This window comes from Heloderma suspectum, chromosome 2, assembly GCF_057233095.1.
Source record: "Heloderma suspectum isolate Gila_16-S chromosome 2, 16-S_ref, whole genome shotgun sequence".
NCBI lineage: Eukaryota > Metazoa > Chordata > Lepidosauria > Squamata > Helodermatidae > Heloderma > Heloderma suspectum.
Window position 1 is genome coordinate 104,273,213 of NC_139459.1, and position 16,652 is coordinate 104,289,864.

General features: G+C 42.7%; 1 protein-coding gene across 4 annotated transcripts in view; it reads right to left on the reverse strand.

Annotated features, from left to right (window-relative positions):
* Positions 1-16,652, reverse strand: part of LOC146352576 (histone-arginine methyltransferase CARM1-like) — a 93,098-nt gene that overhangs the window by 53,922 nt on the left and 22,524 nt on the right. For 2 of the 4 annotated variants that reach the window (XR_014787771.1, XM_084834408.1), the window contains exons 2-4: positions 7,123-7,248; positions 2,424-2,530; positions 2,107-2,211 (exon numbers count right to left, since the gene is read on the reverse strand). Coding sequence is in view for 2 of the 4 variants with exons in the window: in XM_084834408.1 (XP_084690534.1) it covers positions 2,107-2,211; positions 2,424-2,530; positions 7,123-7,248 (338 nt within the window). In the remaining 2 variants the exon portion in view is untranslated. Of the gene's footprint in view, positions 1-2,106; positions 2,212-2,390; positions 2,531-7,122; positions 7,249-16,652 lie in introns of all 4 variants that reach the window. The other 2 variants (XR_014787770.1, XM_084834405.1) reach the window with 1 other exon arrangement.

Here is a 16,652-nt window from a genome sequence, read left to right on the forward strand (position 1 = left end):
AAAAAATAAGGATATAAGAGGAGCCTTGCTTAATCAGACCAAGAGTCCACCTAGAACCGCACACAGTATTACAGATGTAGTCACTCTATTAATTTATATAAAGTATTAAGAATGCTTCCAGATGCAGGGCTCCTTGTGCTATCAATTAGCAGGCATTGCACAGCAATTCCGTCTTTTTTTCCTTAGCACATTTTCTGCTAAGAAAAAAGAAAAAGCAATGGGAAAACATGGAAGGGTTAGGAGTGAAGATATCATCATCTGCCCCCTCACACTGTAAAACTCCATGAATGAGGCAGGGTGATGATGCTATAACAGCCTAGTCTGGAAGCACCCTACAATACTGGCCATTTTATATTTCAGTCCCTTTCCTAATAATCCCTAACATGGAATTTGCCTTTTTTAATTACCATCACGTCCAGAGTTGACATTTACATTGAACGCCACACCAGGTTCCCATGGTCCAGCAGACACACCTCTGTGCCCACGTGGGGTGGCGATGGGCCAATGAAGGCAAAAAATGCCTTGCTACTTTGCATTTGGTTTGAAAGAACTGGGCATGTTTAGCCTTGAGAAGACTGAGGAGAGATATGATAGCGCTCTTCGAGTGCTTGAAAGGCTGTCACAGAGAAGAAGGCCAGGATCTCTTTTGGATCATCCCAGAGTGCAGGACACGGAATAATGGGCTCAAGTGACAGGAAGCCAGATTCCAGCTGAACATCAGGGAAACGTCCTGACTGTTAGAGCAATACGACAATGGAACCAATGACCTAGGGAGGTGGTGGGCTCTCCCACACTGGAGGCATTCAAGACGAAGCTGGACAGCCATGTGCCAGGGATGCAATGAGCAGGGGATTGGGCTCGATGGTCTTATAGACCCCCTACTATTCTATCATTCTAGGCTGTGGCTCTCTTGCCGCCCCTTGTGCCTTCCTAGCTGGACCTCTTCCAGCCTTTCAGTGAGGTGTCCATGGTGGGGCCCAGTGCAACAAACCAGAGGGAAGACTTGAGGAGCAACCTTATGTCATGTTCCTTTGTCCTCTCCCTTCACAATCAACACACTCTAGGAAACACGGCTTTGAGCTACACTACTTTATTAGTTAACAACTAGCTTCTTTACAAATGCAGATTCTAGGAAACTGTCAGACTGTAATGAAACACCTAATCCACACATCTACAAATATCAATAGAGGAGACAAGTGGAAGTTAGAGAAGTTGCCAACAATCTGGGCAAGAACTTCTCGGCCAGACTGGCTTTGCAGGGATGCCCCTCCCTTAGGGTGGCTCCCTCCTATGTTGGCTTCCAGTGGCAGAGCGTTTGAGCCCTGCCTCTAACTTTTCCCACTTCACTCTGCAACAGACCCTAGCATCCCTCTAGTCACACCCCTCTCCTCCTCCTCCGAAACCTGGATATTCATGGTGGAGGAAGGGGAGGGGCGTTCAGGCTGGGCCATCTGTGTGTCAAGGTCTTGGGAAGAAAGTCTCGCTGTATCTGGACTCACTATGGAGGGTGCCTCCCTCTGTTCTGGCTGTTCCCATTCTGGCTCTGAATGTGAGCTGCCAGACATCTCCACATGCTCAGATTCATTCCTGACACCTTAGTTCAGTGTCAGAACAGGTGCTTTGGATGCAGAAGATTCCACACTTGGCATTTCTTGTTAAAAGGATCTGTGATAGGGAGGCTGAGAAAACTCCGTGCCTGAGATCTTGGGGAGCCACTGGTAGTCAGAGTAGACAGTTCTGGTCTAGATAGTTGAATAGTAAGACTCAATAGCCCTCTTCAGGTGTTCTTCCTCCCATCTTGAACGAATGTGTGAGGAGAGCAGCATTCTAGCTCTGCCCCCCTCTGGTGCTGCATCCATTGCCTTGTACACCTGGACAGCGACAGTCTGAACAGGAGAGCCTCTTGTATCCGTGGAGGCTGTCCACATGATTAAGAACCCTGGAAAGACACGAAACCTGGAAAAACCCTCATTCAGCATGGGAGGAAGAATGCCTGAAGAAGGCTATTGTTATGCCTGCATTACAACAATATTTTGACAGCACTGTAGGCAGATGGGGCAGTGCATATATTTAGAATTGGGCTGCCAGACACCTAACAGAGCTTACCTTATCTTTAAAATCTATATGGTTCTGTAGTATTGCTCTGTGATATGTGGCCGTCCTCACAAAATCCTGCATCATATTCTGTTGTTGAGATAAGCAGCCATAAAACTAAAAGGAAATAAGGAGACGGGGGGAAAAACGGGGAAAATGTATAAAAATTTGTCCTCTACCACTTGCCTGTTGCACTTCACAAATTAAGGGTAAAGTCTTTGCTGTAGAAACCCAAATTAGTGTTCCAAGAAGCCTGGATCAGGAAGCACAGTAAGACTAGGAAATATTGGATTTACCTCTTGTAGGGTTATGATGCAATGGACCTCTACCTGAAAATATTGAGCTGCAGAAGATTCTTCTGTTCTCTGATTGAACACGGAGTGCTCCTTACTCTGATTCCTACAGGTCGTCAGTGCATTTGAAAACATGCTATATTCTGAAACAGAAATAATGAAGCTAATACACATACCAGTTAAATGTAAAAACATAAAAGGCAGGCAAAAACAAATTAACAGCAGGTTTTCCTAGGGTACCTGGAAGAAATCATGTATGTTATGTGAAACTACTATTGCTTATATATTAAGGTAAACTACATCAGCACCAGATTGTGAAAGAACCAGCAAAGTAAGAAAGGTAACTGAGTTAGGACTCAGTTGTTCTGTACCCTCTACAAAATATAGCATGAAATTCTACTGAAGTAAACTTGTAAATAACTAACCACAAATTATTTCTGTGTTCCATAACATCTCTGTTCTTTTCCTTAACATAGATTAACCCATAGGGGTGATTGTGCTCTTAAGGAGAGCACAGTTGCTTAGCTCCTCTGCAGTTATTAAAAATAGCCCTTTCCCTAATTTTTGGATAGCTTGGAAAATAATGGCAAAAAACAGGTGTTTCCTTAATTACCGTTAACATCTTTTAAGGTAGTCCTGATCTAACAGTGTATACTGCTTCATCTTACACTGTCTGCATGGTGGGAGTCTCATGGATGCTAGCTCTTAGTTTATCTACTAGCCCACAGAAATCTTAAACTGATGCTGTGCCAGCCACATCAGCTGTTTCTGGGATTTATGCAGCACCCTCTCTCAGCAATAGTCCAATCTGCTGTCATAAGGGTTTCCCACCCACCCACCTATCCCATCCTTCAGAAAATGATCCAGGGTCCTTATGAGGACACAATCCTGATCCACTGGGCAAGGCTGACTGGACACCCCAAGCTTGTTACAGCTGAGAGAGGAAAGCTCAAACCGTCACTGGGATGGACGAATCTGCCAATTTCAGTTTCTCTCAGTTTCTCATTTTTCCATTCTTAAGTTTGGTTCATCTTGAACTTTGAGAATTTCACCAGTCTTAAGTCTGGTTTGTCCTGAACTCTGAGATTTTTTTTTTAAGTTTGCATTAAAATTAATAAACATTTTTGTGTACTTGTCTCCTAATACACACATTTTTTTATTTTTTTGCTTAATATACAAGTATCTTGCATGCAGGTTTCTCAATGTATATCTGAAAATTATTTTCTCTAATATATGCATTGTTTCATTGGAGAACTCCACTACAAAATTCAGAACAGTGCAAATTTTGAAGGACAACTGACTTTCAAGTTGCATAGTGGTTCAAAACTGTGAAACTGGGCAAGTTCACATTAAAATGTGAACAGAACAAATTTCTCACCCATTCCTACTCATCCCCGGCCTCCTGTGTCTCAATATTTTGGCCTCACCTACTGTCCTGAGGAGGAAATGCAGCCCTAATTGAGAACTGGGGATTAAGATTCCTTCCAATTCTATTTTTAGTCTCCCTACATTCTTAGACAGTTCAGAGAAGTAATCAGAAAAGTTGTCACGTTGCGAAAGGATGAACACAAATGTGAATAGATCCAGGAAGTTTTACCAAGATGTACATTTCAGACTTGCAACTTCCCAGTCAAATTACAAGAACAGTCTTGTAACAGTTTGCAGTCATTTTCCCCATCAGTTTTCCTATACTATGTTAAACACATTAATAGGAAAAAGTAACATAATAAAGCACCTTAGAGACACTGGTGTTTTTAACCACCAAATTATGCAATCAATGACAAGCTGGATCACATTTGCCCTGAAAGAAAGATGTACAAACTCACTCTGCTCTGCACTGCTACCAACAACTTGATTCTATTCTCTGTGCTTGTCTTCCAATAAAGCAAGAAATATTGCTGTGTGAACTCTTTGAGCAGTTCAAGTGAACCTAAATCTGGGGTGTTGAACCTGGGGCCCAAATGTGGCCCACCAGGGCTCCCCAGATAGCCATGTCCCCTTTCCTTGTCCTCACCCCCTTTCCCCAACTGTTGGTCATTTGGTGGTTTCCCAGTATTTGCATGGTTTTTTTCTCCACTCTAAAAGGTTGAAGTGCCTCTCCTAAGGCTTAGTTCCTGGCAGTAAGAGCTTTAAGCTAAAATATGCTGGTATTTTGGGCCCATCCTTGTTGCCTTTGCTTTGCTTCTTGGAATGCAGCCCCCAAGAGCTTTTCCAAAACTAACTTTGGCCATCGGCTTGAAAGAGGTTCAACGTGTCTGATCTAAACCTTTCAGACGTTGATCCACAAGTGTAACACCAGATCACTGGTGGCAAATGGAAATCTCTTCCTGGTAATTAGCTGCCCTTGGATGTCCAGGGTTGGGGGAAGAGACCCACCCCTATCTCTGTGTTCTCAGCCCATTGCAGAGAACATGGATGGTGGAGGTGGCATCTCTCATGCCAAACAGGAGGGAGAAAGATCCAGACCTTATTTTGAGTTCTCTGAATATGCCATTCACTCTCACTTTATACTGAGCTATGGGGATACTTGAGCAGTGAAAATCTCTATCTCCTTCTGGGTGTCTCAAAATCTGGTGCAACTGCTTCTGACTGCCTCCAAATCCTGCCCTTCTCCTGAGTTGCAGCAGTGGATTGTGATCTATCCACTTTGAATAAGGACTTGGACACAGTCCCTTTTATTGTCTCTGACCTTTCTTAATACCTGGCATGAGTCATTCATAGAACTCAGGAGAAGAGAAGGGTTGATAGCAACCAGAAGAAGTGGCTGACTACCATGGCTATCCAAAATTCATCACCCCCAATTTGCACATGTATATCTGTTTACAGAGTCAATGTATACAAAGAGCACAGAAATTAAAGTCAGCCTTTCTGAAGCCAATGTTGTTGAGAGAGAAATCATCTTAATGTGCCAACTAAATGTTGTTGGGTGGACAACAAGTAGACTGTAATCAGGTGGGCTACACATTCATTGGTTGAACTATTCCAAATAGATGACCACTGTTTGCAAAAGACAAGCCCTTACATAAGAGACACATTCTCAGGCAATTTTATGACCTGCTTGATGCTATTCAGATGTTGCACACATGTTCTGCAGGAAGCCAAGAATACCATCTATGATTTACTGCTCTCTAAATGGTGGAAGCATGAAGAATGAGTATAGCAGCCTTCAGCATGAATTCAGAGTAGGTATACATTTCTCACCATAGAGAGAGATGAAACAGGAGTTTAAATCATCATACCTCTCAAGCCACACACAGTGATGCAATTCCCAGATACACAAATAGAAATACTCCAAACAATTAGAGGACTGTAGGCCTTTCTCTTTGTAGATACCTGTTCACAGTTTAAAAGCCTAAACTAACTAAAAGTTGGAAGCAGTTTAAGCATAGGCTTAGGCTGCAGGAATGAGGCGTTCTGAACAGTATTCTGATCGTGCTGATTATTATTACTGACATTACATGATGGCACATACATGCATCACATTCTCCTAATTTTTTTAAATGAAAAGCATCCATAGGAGGAGAAACAGTGGGAGGGGGTGCTTAACCCTTTCCCTATAGTCCATTTTCCCATTTAAAGTCACTCCCAAAGTGACTTTCCACCAGTGGGGGTGAAAAGGAACCCTGTGCCTGTATTTTCGCTCATAGGTGAAAAAGCAGCTTGGGGAGGGCAATACTTATCAGGAAAATGGTTCATGGGAAAAGGGTTAAGCACCCAGTTCCCATTGCTACTTTTCATTTAAAAAATTGAGAGACATTTTCACACATCTGCTGTGTAAGACTCAGTTTGGCCCTCAGAGCAAAGTACATTTTAACACTGGCACACATTATAATTGAGAAAGGGATGTACATCTAAATACAGATGGTTTTTCTTTGTAGAGAAAATTGTCACTGTCCCATAAAATAAGAGAAGCAAAAGCTGAAAGGTAATGGCTTTTATTGGACAAAATTGTTCATGCCAAACTCTTCATGAAGCAGCACCTGACAAGGGCTATCCAATGCATAGATTACTGAGTAGACAGCCTGGTACTCTCTAGGCATTTTGGACTACAATTCCCATAATGCCTGACCATTGACTATGCTGGCTGGGGCTTATGGGAGTTTTAGTTTAAAACATCTAGAGGGCACCAGCTCGCCTATGCCTTCAAACTTATAGATGAACAAGTGGGACCTGCAACGAAACGTTGCAGTGTATCCCCCCTCCTAAAAGGAGTGCTCCTGTTCAGGGTTCCAGCCAACCCTTACCCGCAAACAGGGCATTCTACTCCGCACTCCATGTGTTCCACTTTTCTTATTCAACTATCACTCTACATTCGGAGGCTAATGAGAATGCTCAGTCCTCATTGGGATGTTTTGTACATTTTTTTGCACTTTCAGGTTTTTAAAAAAATATTTCTTTTTGTATTTCTGCAGACCTCAGGGTTCTCTTCAGCATAGAATCTCCTTGTTTGTCAGTGGCCCTGTTTTGGTTAAAATCCTGCTGGTACTCACTACTGAGTTTGCTATTAGAAGGAGTGATAGGAGTTTGCCCAGTAATGGAGTGTCATCATGTGCATTTGTATCTGGCCCTCAGACATGGATGTCTGAATATGTGGGGGACAGTTGATCATGAACAGCACGATGTCATAAAAGCCACAGAACTGAAGTGTATCAAAGTTGTTGTGTTAGCAAATAGAGTTATGGGGTGAAAAGTTTTCAAACACACACAATACACACACACAGTACTAATCACTTACCAGAATGTGACCTGAATTGGAGTAAGGCGCTGTTGTAACCGAGTGTTATCAAAATGGACTCTTTTCCCACACGGCAGTATTCAGTATCTTTGTTAACTAAGCATTTAAACACACAAAACCCATCAGCTGCAGGGAAGAAAAAATATTTTTTAGTAAATTTATTACAAAAACAACACATACATATATTCATCAACATATATCAACTGTCTGGGGGCTGCATTAGTGGATGCCATTTTTAACTTATGAAATGTGTTTTTATCAAATGACATTGAGCTGGTTCATGTACAAAGCTAAGCCATAATTTAGCACAAAGTGCATGAGCTGGAACAAGCCCAAGCAAGGCCTCCAGCTCATACACACCCACTGTACTCCTCCTGAGAGGCTGGGAGCAGCTTCATAATCCATCAGTTGAAGCTGAACTTGTTCAGAAACTGACCAGAGTTGGTTTACAACAGGGCAAATTTGGAGGTCAGGGGTCATTCTTGCCCCCACCCCAAATGAGCTACAGTCTGCCAGGTGACCTGAAAAAAGAATTTTTAAAGAATTTACACCCCCCCCAAAGTATCCAAAGCATTATGGAGCACCAAAAATATCAAATCTAGCTTGTTCGCTATGGAGTCATAAAACGGTCAACCTTAGCTTGCAAAAAAGCTAGATTTGACTTTTTTGGCTTGCCATAGTGCTCTGATTGACTTTTTTCATTAAAAAAGTTGTTCTTTACCCTTCTTCAGGGTGTGGCAAGGATGCATGTTGCTCACTCTTGGTTTACAAACAATGATAACAACAAGCCAGGATTCATGGAAAGTGAAACTAATGCTATGGAAGTCTTCCTCCCAACTGTGTAAGAACAAGACTTCATTCAGATTAATTCCAGCTTGGGTACATAGCACTAAACCATGGTTTGGCGTTACAGCTGAAACACTGCATTTTGTTATGTGCCTATTTTTATGTTCCACAACATGGCTTCATCTTCACCTAATTGTTTTTGGAATGCCAGAATCCTGCTACTGCAGTGTGAGCTGTAACCAGGAGGCCCCTAGTTCAAATGTCACCTATGCCATGTATTCACTAGATGCCCATATCATGCTTAGAAGTAAAACCAGCAGTAGCAGTGAGAGGAGTTTGAAGGAGAAACAGGAATTGAAGAGACAAAGGCAGAGTGTTAGAGCAGCAAGGAGAGAAGAGTAGGCCCTGTAACTGTCTGTAAGAAACCATTTTAATAAAGCACCCTGCTTATATGAAGTTGGGAGTTGTTCCTTTGATTACTTAAATAATGTCATATGAAACACCCTTAGGCATGGTATCTCTTTCTCCATCCAGCCTCTCCACCTACAATATAGGGATTACTCAGATAATATTTGTGAAACACACCAAACACTCCAAATATCAATGCTGAATTTTATAATATCATTACATTTAATCCATGCCTTATTTTCTGGGCCAGCTTCAGGTTTGACTTGACCCTCAGCAAAGTGCCTGCTGGTGGACTCTCCTGGCAGGCTTACCTAGTGGAGGTGGGGAAGCAGCAACAGCGTTCCAATGAGTGCCAAGTGGCTCCCAGTGGGGGGTGGTCAGTGCACTGTGGGAAAACAAAATGGTGGGTCCTTCCCAGTGTTAATTGGAATGCCAGGGAAAAAATGTTTCAAGGGGCCCCCAGACTAGGCAGCAGGGTCCTGGTAGTTGCCTGAAGGTCATATGTGCTGATGCTTTGTTGTTCAGTCGTGTCTGACTCTTCGTGACCCCATGGACCATAGCACGCCAGGCCTTCCTGTCCTGCGCTCTCTCCTGGACCGTGCTCAAGTTCATATTCATTGCATCCGTGATGCTATCTAGCCATCTCATCCTCTGCCGTCCCCTTCTCCTTTTGCCTTCAGTCTTTCCCAGCATCAGGGTCTTTTCCAGAGAGTTTTCCCTTCGCATTAGGTGGCCAAAATCTTTGAGCTTCAGCTTCAGTACCTGTCCTTCCAATGAGCGCTCAGGGTTGATTTCCTTTAGGATGGACTGATTTGACCTCCTTGCAGTCCAGGGGACTCGTAAGAGTCTTCTCCAGCACCACAGTTCGAAAGCATCAATTCTTCGGCGCTCAGCCTTCCTTATAGTCCAGCTCTCACAGACATACATTACTACTGGGAAAACCATAGCTTTGATTAGACGGACCTTTGTCGGCAAGGTGTTGTCTCTGCTTTTCACTATGCTGTCTAGGTTTGCCATAGCTTTCCTCCCAAGGAGCAAGCATCTTTTAATTTCATGGCTACAGTCACCGTCTGCAGTGATCTTGGAGCCCAGAAAGTAAAATCTGTCACTGCTTCCATTTCTTCCCCTTCTATATGCCAGGAAGTGATGGGGCCAGATGCCATGATCTTAGTTTTTTTAATGTTGAGTTTCAAACCAGCTTTTGCACTCTCCTCTTTCACCCTCAACAAGAGGCTCTTGAGATCCTCTTCGCTTTCTGCCATTAGGGTGGTATCGTCTGCATATCGGAGGTTGTTGATAATTCTCCCAGCAATCTTAATTCCGACCTGTGAGTCATCCAACCCGGCGTTTCTCATGATGTACTCTGCATATAAGTTAAATAAGCAGGGTGACAATATGCAGCCTTGTCGTACTCCTTTCCCAATTTTGAACCACTCGGTTGTTCCATGTCTGGTTCTTACTGTTGCTTCTTGACCCTCGTACAGGTTTCTCTGGAGACAGGTAAGGTAGTCTGGTACTCCCATCACTTTAAGAATTTGCCACAGTTTGTTGTGATCCACACAATCAAAGGCTTTAGCGTAGTCAATGAAGCAGAAATAGACGTTTTTCTGGAATTCTCTTGCTTCCTCCATGATCCAGCGAATGTTGGCGATTTGATCTCTAGTTCCTCTGCCTCTTCGAAACCCAGCTTGTACTTCCGGTAGTTCTCGGTTCGCATACTGCTGAAGCCTAGCTTGTAGGATTTTGAGCATCACCTTGCTGGCATGTGAAATGAGTGCAATTGTGCGGTAGTTTGAACACTGTTTGGCGTTGCCCTTCTTTGGAATTGGAATGTAAACTGACCTTTTCCAGTCTTGCGGCCATTGTTGAGTGTTCCAAATTTGTTGGCATATTGAATGCAGCACTTTAACAGCATCATCTTTTAGGATTTTAAATAGCTCAGCTGGAATACTGTCATCTCCGCTAGCTTTGTTGTTACTAATGCTTCCTAAGGCCCACTTGACTTCACTCTCGAGGGTGTCTGGCTCAAGTTCAGTGACCGCACTATCATGGCTATCAGGGACATTCAGATCTTTCCTGTATAGTTGTTCTGTGTATTCTTTCCACCTCTTCTTAATCTCATCTGCATCTGTTAGGTCCCTGCCTTCTTTGTCCTTTATCATGCCCATCTTTGCACAAAACGTTCCCTTGAGATCTCCAATTTTCTTGAAGAGATCTCTAGTCTTTCCCATTCTGTTGTTTTCCTCGATTTCTTTGCATTGTTCATTTAAGAAGGCCTTCTTGTCTCTCCTTGCTATTCTCTGGAACTCTGCATTCAGTTGGATATATCTTCCCCTTTCTCCCTTGCTTTTCGCTTCCCTTCTTTCCTCAGCTACTTGTAAAGCCTCATCAGACAGCCACTTGGCTTTCTTGCATTTCTTCTTCTTTGGGATGGATTTCGTTGCTGCCTCCTGAACAATGTTACGGACCTCCGTCCATAGTTCCTCAGGCACTCTGTCTATCAGGTCTAATCCCTGAAATCTATTCCTCACCTCCACTGTATATTCATAAGGGATATGATTTAGGTCATACCTGAATGGTTTAGTGGTTTTCCCTACGTTCTTCAATTTCAGCTGAAATTTTGCAATAAGAAGCTCATGATCTGAGCCACAGCCAGCTCCTGGTCTTGTTTTTACTGACTGTATAGAGCTTCTCCATCTTTGGCTGCAAAGGTCATAATCAATCTGATTTCGATACTGACCATCTGGTGATGTCCATGTGTAGAGTCGTCTGTTGTGCTGTTGGAAAAGAGTGTTTGCTATGATCAGCGTGTTCTCTTGGCAAAACTCTATTAGCTTTTGTCCTGCTTCATTTTGTACACCAAGGCCATGCCTGCCTGTTATCCCAGTGATTTCTTGACTTCCTACTTTAGCATTCCAATCCCCTATGATGAAGAGGACATTTTTTTTTGGTGTTAGTTCTAGAAAGTGTTGTAGGTCTTCATAGAACCGATCAAGCTCAGCTTCTTCGGCATCAGTGGTTGGGGCATAGACTTGAATTCCTGTGATGTTGAATGGTTTGCCTTGGATTCCTACTAAGATCATTCTATCATTTTTAAGATTGTACCCCAGTACTGCTTTTCCCACCCTTTTGTTGACTATGAGTGCTACTCCATTTCTTCTAAGGGATTCTTGCCCACAATAGTAGATATGACGGTCACCTGAATTAAATTCGCCCATGCCTGTCCATTTTAGTTCACTGATTCCCAAGATGTCGATGTTCAATCTTGCCACCTCATGTCTGACCACCTCCAGCTTACCCTGATTCATTGATCTGACATTCCAGGTTCCTAAACAATATTGTTCTTTACAGCATCAGATTTTCTTTTCACCACCAGACACATCCACAGCTGAGTGTCCTTTCAGCTTTGGCCCAGCCGCTTCACTCTTTCTGGCGCTACTTGGAAATACCCTCTGCTCTTCCCCAGTAGTATATTGGACACCTTCCGACCTGCGGGGCTCATCTTCCGGCGACATATCTTTTAGCCTTGTGATACGTTCCATGGGGTTTTCTTGGCAAGAATACTGGAGTGGGTTGCCATTTCCTTCTCCAGTGGACCACATTTTGTCAGAACTCTCTGCCATGACCTGTCCGTCTTGGGTGGCCCTGCATGGCATAGCTTATGGCTTCACTGAGTTACGCAAGCCCCTTCGCCACAACAAGGCAGTGATCCATGAAGGGGATGTGCTGATGCAGGGCCTCCTTATTTTGATATAGCATGGAGAAGACAAACCAGGAGAAAGAAAAAGGGAGTGGTTCATTCTCTTTCTTTTGCTTAAGACTCACATCAGTATGGAATTTAGTAATGACCAGCTTCACAAATTCACTGCTGTGATTCCTTTTCTCTGCAAGGTAGTTCTCCCCCAACATGTAAAGGGCCTGTGCCGTGTTTGTGTTTTGCTTGGGTGTTTTGTTTTGATGTGGTGGGTGTCAGTTGGCTTCTTTGCTTGCTTTGATGTGGTTTGTGTTTTACCTGGTTTTGTATGTGTGTGTCTCTGAGCATCACCAGTTTGCTTCCTGTGAAACAGGCACTTTGTTGTGTGTGTGGGGGGGCCCGCAAATTTGTGATTTGGCATTTGGGGTTCAGACCCCACCTCTCCCTTATACTCAGTTTTTTAGCCTTGTTTTTTTTTTTGAGCCTCATCTGTTTACTTTCTGTGAAATGGGTGTTGGAGCAGAGCCTTTCTGGCAGGCTTCCTGAACTGTGGGTTCAGGAAAGTGGTTTTGTGTTTTAGAGCTCAGGCCACACCTCTGCCTCGTACTTGGGTATGTTACTGTTCCTTTAGCCTTACCGGCTTGCCTTTGGGAAATGGCATCATGCCCCTGCTGGAGAAAACCTCCTCTGAGGACAAGCTAAAGCTCCCAGAGATCAACAGCGCAAAGGAGCCATTCATTTCAGGAGATCTGGGGGAGCCTCAGCCCTCAGGGGAGTTGACTGCAGATCCATCCCCACAGGAGGAGGGGAGTTCTGCCTCTGAGGCAGAGGCTGGGTGACCACCTAGCCCCTAAGTGCATTGTTGCCTCAAGAAACAAGCTAGCAGGGCTCCTTTGAGAAGAAGTGTTCAATTACAAAAGAGGAGTCTGCAGGAAGAATGGACTCCTTGGGAGCAAGACCATCTATCTGAGTAGGACTTTTGCCAGAGAGCCTATAACGCACTGCAGCTGTGCCCTATGTGGGGCTCAGGAAGCTCTGGATAGATAAGTCTTCAGTTTCAGGCTAGCTGTTGCTGGAACAACATCAAGTCTACTAGTTCCAGTGTCTTACATTTTTTTTCCTGACTTTGTCTTGTGACTGAACCTCTGTGCTACTGACCCTTGGAGTCCTGCGTTACTCTGCTTCTTGGATTGCCTATTATATCTGCCTGCTTATTTGTGCTTGACCTTGGCTGTCTTAGAACTCTCTTCTAGAAACCATCTACTTGCCAGGTAATACTGTGCTTTGACTGTTGCATGCATCTAAACCACTCATGCCTTAGCCAGATCCTATATTGGACTGAAACCTTTGTGCCTAACCATTTGCCTGCTTTCTTGACTTGCCCCGTAATTTGCCCTAACAATGAATCTGATTCAGCCATTGCAGGACAAATGGGTGTTTTGTGACTGGCCATGCCCACCATGGCATCCATTTTGTGAATGGGCAAGTATCCCATGGCAGCCATTTTGTGAGAGCACCCACAGCACTCTCTCAAAATTTCAAATGTGCCCACCAGCCCAGTAAGGTTGGGGACCCCTAATGTAAGCTTTTGACAAGCAGGGATCTTTTGATGTAGGAACACTTTTAAACTAGCACCCTGCGCCCCCTCATCTAATATGGCACTGTTGCATTATGGAGTGTGTGTGTAGCATTTTCTGGAGAAATCATAGATATGGGACTGAAGAGGCACTCTCTTCTGAACTGGGTTGGGCTATGTACTGAAAGTGGCTTTAACAATAGGAAATTATATCATAATCCTTACGTTATTTCTATGCCACAAAATAGAGAAAACAGATATCAAAGTACCATGCAGTACTGAACTGCTGTAATGACATATCACAAACCCTATCACAACAAGAGCCATTTTTTAAAACACACAACAATTCCCTTAACATATAGTTGAAGTTAACATTCCTCACATGCGACGTCTCATTATGTGTGATAGAGGAACATTTGCTCTGCGTTCCATCAGAACACAACTCAACCATGGCAATAATTTTTTCCATTAAGCAGAAACATGCAGTATGGAACTCCTAAATTAGTTTCTCTAAACGAAATCATGATGATTTCTTCCCTTTGTAATTCTTTGACACACAATTACAACAGTTCTAACCCTTAATGGCACATTATGAGAAATGCCCAATCTGAAACATGACCATATAACTGTTTTTTGTATAAGTTGCTTTACCTTCCACCTGGCACTTTCCTGGTAATAGAATTCCCATTTGTTGTCCTGTGATTCATTTCTTTTAATCCTTTTTGTAACATGTAGCTTCTCAGAATGATAAAAAATAGCTTTCCTCCCCGTCTTAAAAACACCCCCCCCCCAATAAGGAGCTCAGTCAAAGGGTCCTGAAATAGTGATTTACTGTGCAATCCTATGCATGTCTACTCAGAAATAAATCCTATTGCATTCAATTAATTCAATTGCCAGGTAAAGGTGTATATGTAGGATTGCTGCCTTAGCTTTCATAGGGCAATACCACAAGTCATGATTCACAGGTTAGATGGCTGATGGGAGGAACGTAGCCAGTGGGTAGTCTTGCTGTACGGTGGAGGGAAGGATGTGTCATATTTATTTATTTTATTGTGGAAATGAAGTGCACATCCTCCCAAGAAATAAAACAGATGTTTGGAAAGAAAAAATAAAATATTCATGAAATGACAGGGGCACTGCTATGTGTGTGGTGGGGACGAAATGTGACTACCGCAAGAGAGGCTAGACTTCAAAAGGTAAGCAAGGAAGACCTTAAATATATATATATTCAAATGCATTTTTAAAAGGTCACAGAAAGCACAACCAAGGAGAGCGAGATTTGTCATTCATCAGTAAGGAGATCAAATGTACTACATGATAGTTGCTTGTAATACCCCCAATACATTCCACAAACAATTCACCACTGCAATTTATGAATGAACATTGCATTTTTCCAGCAACAAAATATGGTGTTCTGAGCGATGGGAAAATGCAATACACATATTTTATGCCACCTTCAGGAAAGACATCTGGATCGCATCTCACCCCACCCTCTGCAATGTACGAGGAACAACTGCATGTTTGTTGCAAACTAATAGACTGGAACAGGTTATCAGGCTGTGTGGATCCTTTTCATAGCAGAGCCCTTTAGCATTATTGAAGAATTGCTCTTCTGAAATCAGCTGGAAAAGGAAGGAAAACTGTGGTTTCACCATACAAAATCCCTATAATGCCTATCCCCACAGGCAAGAGCATAGATACTTTTGTTCAGAAGTAAGTCCCATTCAATTTTAGGAAGTGTTTAGAATTACAGTCTTCAGTCTGCATAGGTCTTCTTGTGGATTAAAACAACTTCTATTTTTCCCAGCCACTGTGGATAGGTATGAGGGGGTAGGGCCTTCTCAGCAGTGGCACCAATTCTGTGGAACGCCTTCCTTCCCTATTTTCTTTTAGGCAGCTGGCTAAAGTGGTTTTCTTTCATTGTGCTTTTGAGGCTGTATGATTGTTCTGGTTTGGATCTTTGACTATTTCCTGCTATTACTATGGCTTGATGCTGGTTGAACTTTTGATCACTGTCATTAAAATTCAATACAAACTATTAAAATAACTATTAGTCATCTTGTGGATATTCAAATAGAAAGGCATGGTACTACAAATAATAAATAAGTGTACAAGTATAGGCTTCTTATGCTACACATTCTCGTTAAGGGCAACTGTTTAATTTAGCCAAAAACTTGTAGCCTAATTTTAAAAAGTAGAACAGGTTAAATAAATCTGGCTAGTAAACAAGTGTCCCCCCCAATAGATAATGTGTTCCTTCTTTCAGTAGATTTACAACTGTATTCTTTAAAGCATACCAATATTCTTTAATTGTACCAGTCTGACATTCTTGTACCTAAAGCAAAAATGTTAAAATGGCTCATTTCTATAATGATGGAGATTAAGACAGGCAAAAGTCACCCCCTCTGGAATCTGCTGTCTGGAGTAACTGCTTCCACTGATCTTATAGCAGGGACATCCCTGTTCTGTAGTTATTTCTTTTCTTTATTATTGAAATACATAGTTTTTCTTTAGACAACCAACATACACATGTCATCTTATGACTATAGCAGAGAGACCAGTTACCCTACATAGCATCTTTCATGCGGAACACCACAAGGTGCTTTACAAAACAAGAAAGCACATTTCCCTCTTAAAACATTAACATAAATGGCTTACAGTGCAATCCTATGCATACCTACACAGATGGAGGTGCTCCTAGTACTACCAATCAAAACACATTGTGCAGCTATGCAGTGTCTCTCTCCTTAACATATTTTCTGTGGTATGAAAAAAGACAAAAGCAGCAATGGGAAAACACAGGAAGGTTACAAATGGAAGATGACACCATCTGGACCCCTGAAATTCTGTGGAGGGCAATTGCACAATAAAAGCCTCATCTGAAAGAACCCCACCCCATTGAGTTCAATGGGACTTACTCCCAGGTCAGTGTGATGGGTATTGCAAAGTTCAGTTGTTCCTATTTATCAGATGAAATACTAAGTATAAACAATGGGGCACATTTCATCTCAATTAGAAAGGCCTGATGATTTGTACCTGAGGCAATTTCTGAAATCAACTATACAG